Source organism: Alosa sapidissima, chromosome 6, assembly GCF_018492685.1.
Source record: "Alosa sapidissima isolate fAloSap1 chromosome 6, fAloSap1.pri, whole genome shotgun sequence".
NCBI classification, from domain to species: domain Eukaryota; kingdom Metazoa; phylum Chordata; class Actinopteri; order Clupeiformes; family Clupeidae; genus Alosa; species Alosa sapidissima.
This window is the reverse complement of record NC_055962.1, coordinates 17,984,840-17,989,839: the sequence shown is the minus strand read 5'-3', so window position 1 is coordinate 17,989,839 and position 5,000 is coordinate 17,984,840. Positions and strand designations below refer to the sequence as shown.

At 42.4% G+C, this 5,000-nt stretch overlaps 1 protein-coding gene across 6 annotated transcripts in view; it reads right to left on the bottom strand.

The window, feature by feature from the left end:
• The window catches only part of LOC121712352 (kelch-like protein 29), a 256,914-nt gene that overhangs the window by 33,740 nt on the left and 218,174 nt on the right, over positions 1–5,000 (bottom strand). For all 6 annotated transcript variants that reach the window (XM_042096580.1, XM_042096579.1, XM_042096578.1 and 3 more), the window contains 2 exons: positions 3,574–3,756; positions 3,202–3,382 (listed from right to left, as the gene is read on the bottom strand). In XM_042096580.1, the coding sequence (XP_041952514.1) occupies positions 3,202–3,382; positions 3,574–3,756 (364 nt within the window). The remainder of the gene's footprint in view (positions 1–3,201; positions 3,383–3,573; positions 3,757–5,000) is intronic.

Genomic DNA, 5,000 nt, shown 5'->3' with positions numbered 1-5,000 from the left:
ACACATTCACACACAGATGCACATAAACATCCACAGCAGACACAAGGCTCATGCATGGAGTGCATGAGAGAATGAGAGAAAGATGGAGAGATACAGAGGGGAGGACAGAAGGGGGAGGGGGGGTGGAGAAGAGTTCACATACAGTATGGTAGTTAAATGTGTGTGTGTGTGTGTGTGTGTGTGTGTGTGTGTGTGTGTGTGTGTGTGTGTGTGTGTGTCTGTGTGTGTCTGTGTGGCAGTAGCAAGTGTTGCTGCACTGGAGAAGAATAAAAATGATAAAAGGAGAGCCAGCGAATCTAATCACACCAAACCATTGTCTTTTCTACAATTTACAGGAGCTCTTCAGGAATGTGCACATAGGATTTAGTCAGCTTAACTGAACCGAGAGACAACAGCCTGTCAATCAGACACACGCTCGCACCCCCTCCTCTTCATCTAACGCTACTTCATCAAATGCTAACATCAGATGTAAGCTAGAAAGTTAAACTGAAATCAGACAATGGCTTTCTATCATCAAACACTTCAAGAATGCTAATGTCAGATGTAAGCTCGGCAATGTTAGTCTTTCTGTCATCCAACTCAGGATTGGTCACATTGTATGTCCTCATTTGAGGTCAGCTGAGAGACAATAGTCTTTCTGTCACGGACATTCCTTCCTCTTACTCAGATGATTCAGGAATGCTTACAGCACAAGGAGGCAAGTCAGGTTAACAGAACAAGGACAATAGTCTTTCTCTAAAAATGAATACACACCTATTCTTTTTTTATATCAGACCCTTCTGGAATGTTCTCATCACGTTGTGATGCATTGAGCTCAGCAAAGCCTTGAAGGCACAGCCATAGAACTCAAACTACCAGAATTTGTTGTGTTTTATTAAGAGTTTAATAAACATCAGGTTTAATTTTGTTGAAGAATGGAAGAAAACCTTCAGATATGTTGTGTGTATATCGAGAGAATGTGCGCTCATTTTACTAAATTATGGGCTCAATTTACGCACTATGTAGTAAAATAAGCACACAATATACTTAATTGTGTGTAAACTCATGGATAATGATGCCACAATTTAGTCAAACAAACTCATCATTTTGTTAAATGAGCACACATGGTTGGAGGTGGTAGTTTGCACACAAAAATGTTAACACAAATTTGAACAAATATCTCCCCACCAACTCCCCCCCCCCCCCCCCCCCCCCATTCTCTGGGGAAATGGTCCATGCTGCTCCTTGACACGACTTTCCCCTGCCAGCACTGATCCTATCTCTATTGCTATGGCAACGTGGCAGAAGCAAGTGGCATATTCTGACCCTAGAGGGTCTGTTATGTACTCTCTGACATCACACACACACACACATACACACAAACGCGCATGCACTCCTACATAACAAACACCAAACACACACACATACTAACACACACATAGGCACTAACACAACACACACTCTCTAGCGCAACACACTAACACACACACACACACACACACACACCGACTGCATCCACAGGCTACTGGACTATTACCAATGCTAAATCTGCTCTGATAAATCTGTTAAAGCAAGCCATGAATCTAAAGACTTTCAGCTTTCCGCTGTCGAGAGAGGCGCCTCGGAGCTTGCAATTCTGCTAGTATTTTCGAAAAGCAACACATATTTTTGGTGAGCATTGCTCACTGAAACTTTTATTTCATACCTGAGCACTGATCATGTCACACCTGTTGAATCTTTAAAAGCCTATGGGCAGACAGTACAGGACAGACAGTCCATCTTAGCACCTGGACTCTTCCTCTATGGAGAATACTATTTAAATATGTGCAGAATTCATTTTGCCATTGTTTTCCTGAAATATTCAAGGTCGTCCCTGGAAAAAACATTGCCTGGATGGCAGTATATGTTGCTCAAAACCTGCATACATCATTCAGAATTGATTGTGCTTTGCCAAATGTGCAAGATGCCCATGCTGTAGGCATTAATGCTCCTCCACACAGTCATAGATGTTGGGTTTCGAACTGAGCACTACAACAAGTTGGATAGGTTGGATAAGTGGATAGGCACCCTCCTCTTTAGCCCAGATGAGTCCATGATTTCCAAAAATAATGGCAAACTTTGATTGGTCTAACCACAGGACTTTTTTCCATGTTACCTCAGTCCATTTTAAACAAGCTCAGGCCCAGATAAGAGGGTGGTATTTTCTGTATCATGTCTCAATACAATTCTAGCTGTTACAATTTTGGCTGCAATTTTTGAATTGAGTATCAAACTGTGCACATAGACAATGGTCATCAGAGTTTTTCCTGAGCCCATACAATGACAGGTCTGGAAACAGGTCTGGTGTTGATGCAATGCAATCTGAGGTCCAAAAGACCACGGCCATCCAATGTGTTTTTCAGCTCTATCCCTTGTTTGCAAAGATTTCCCTGGATTCTCTGAATGTTTTAATAATATTATGTCCTGTAGATGATTAACTCCCCAAATACATCACAATTTCATGTTAGAAGCATTCAGATGACATTGTTTCATCATTTGTGCGCACAAGTTTTACGCAGAGTGATGAAGATCCCTACATCTTTACTTCTAAGACCCTACCTTGTTGTCAGTTACCCTAATTAGTTGTGAAACATTCTTCCTTTTGTTTTCTTTATCATTACACAACTTTTCCAGCATTTTGTTGCCCCCGTCCCAACTTTTTTTGAAACATGTTGCTGGTATCAAAGTCCAAATTAACATATATTTTCCATGAAATAGTCAAATTTGTCATTTTCAACATTTGATATGTTGTCTGTGTCCTTCTTGCAAATAAATATGAGTTTAAGAGATTTGCAGATTATTACATTCTGTTTTTATTCACATTTTACACAATGTCCCAACTTTTTCTGTTTTGGGGTTGTACACTATACGTCACAATCTACCCCATATGGCAGAACTACACCCAAATACTTCAACGCTACACCCAATCAGAAGCTCAAAACCACACAAATCAATACTTAAATAAAATATATATATATATATTAAACAGCTTCTCAGAACGCTGCAGAATGTTTTATGTGGACTATCAGGGACTATGCATTATCCCTTACTAAATAGGTGACATGTTGGACATTTGCAGTGTTTAAGAACTGACCAACAGTTTCTTCATTTCTTCAGTTCATCTCTCTCTCTCTCTCTATCTCTCTCACACACACACACACACACACACACACACACACTCACCTCTCCACATGATCCAGGTTTCCAGTCACGCCCAGTCCCCCGATGGCGTACAGTTTGCCGTCATACACCAGGCTGCTATGGCGACAGCGCGGTGATGTCATACGCGACACCAGGTTCCAGTTGTCCAAAAGAGACATGTAGCACCAGACATCTGACACCATCACACCGGACTCTGTACCACCTGCAAAACAAACACACACACACACGCCATCAGATGTCTTCTACCATTACATACAACTTTGTGTAAAATGTATGCACCATTAAGACACACACACACACACACACACACACACACACACACACACACACACACACAGACATTACTGGACACAGTAATACTAAAAACACGTCACAGAAGTTCATGCTCCCCACCTGACAGGTAAATGTTGTCCCCGGCCGAGATGACACTGAAGAACTCGCGCTCGTAGAAGGGCAGGCTGGCCAGTGGGTACCACTTCCTGTTCTGGGGGTTGAAGCAGGTGACGGCCGTCAGCGGCCGCTGGCTCATGCCGATGGCCTGCCGACCCCCCACCAACACGATCACCTCGGCCACACCTGGGGCAGGAGAGAGGGAGGAAGAGAGAGAGAGAGAGAAAGATAGAGGGAGGAAAGGAGAGAGGAAGGAGAGGGAGAAAGAGAAGGATGGAATAAAGGAGAGGCTTAACACTCCTTTATTGAAACAATATCAGGTGTTTAACCACTACACAATAAAAACATTGTTAAAAACACATACAAGTTACAAGTTAAAAAGAAACATCACAGGGCTCGCAGAGCAGATTCATATGTTGAAAACAACCTGCACATCCTCCCCACCCTCACACAGCAACCCCCCCACCCCCCATACCACCAGAAAGCTCTCAATGTCATCAACCATCTTGTAAAAAGCATATTCAGACTTGATCCCCCCCCCCACCACCCCCCTAAAAAGGAGAGAGGGAGAGTTGGAGGTGAAGGGAGAGTGATGGAGATAAGAGAAAGGAGATCAATTCAGTTCCACTGCAACCATTCCATCAGCTGTCTCAGTCCACTAAATGTGTCGCCGACTGGACTTGTGAGCATCCATACACCGACAGACACGACGTGCCTGGCGGACCGAGTCAGACCCCATCTGACCTCTTGATCAAGTCAGCTACACTCACACACTCCTCTAACTCACTTCATTTGTGTGATCTTAAGGGAGTTCAATTCCTCCAAGGACCTGCAGTTGGTACAATAAGCATTATTTGATGTTTTTTCTTTTTTTTTGTTAAAAGACACTGAAAAAAAATATTTAAAATCCTTTCTTGGTTAACTTAAAAGTACCATGTATTTTTTTTTTTGCATTATTCTATTATACTTATGTAAAGCTGTTTGGTGTTTTTTTTCCTTTATTTTTCTGTATTTTGTTTCTGTGTTCTGATATATTGCTGTTTTGTACTTCAACAGCTGTCATGGTTAAATATGCTGTTTGATATATGGTTATGTCTGCTACAAAACTGCTGTCTGCACCATTTCCCTGCGGACATTATGGATGCCCATACTCCATCTTGGCCATACTGCTGTCTCATCAGGCTACGATACCACCAGGGGCCAGGAGAGAGGGCAGACCACCGTCCAATCAGAACAGGAGAAACTGGCTGTGAAGGCATGGCATTTCACCAATCAGAGACTAAGACAGAGTTAGGCGCTGGCTGAGGTTTTTGGAGAGTGTTTGATGGTGTCAGTGGCGAGTGTTTTTACACTGCAAAAACTGCTTATCTAACAAAATCTAACCAAGTGTTATTAATCTTATATCAAGATAAAAAAACTAGTTGGTACTG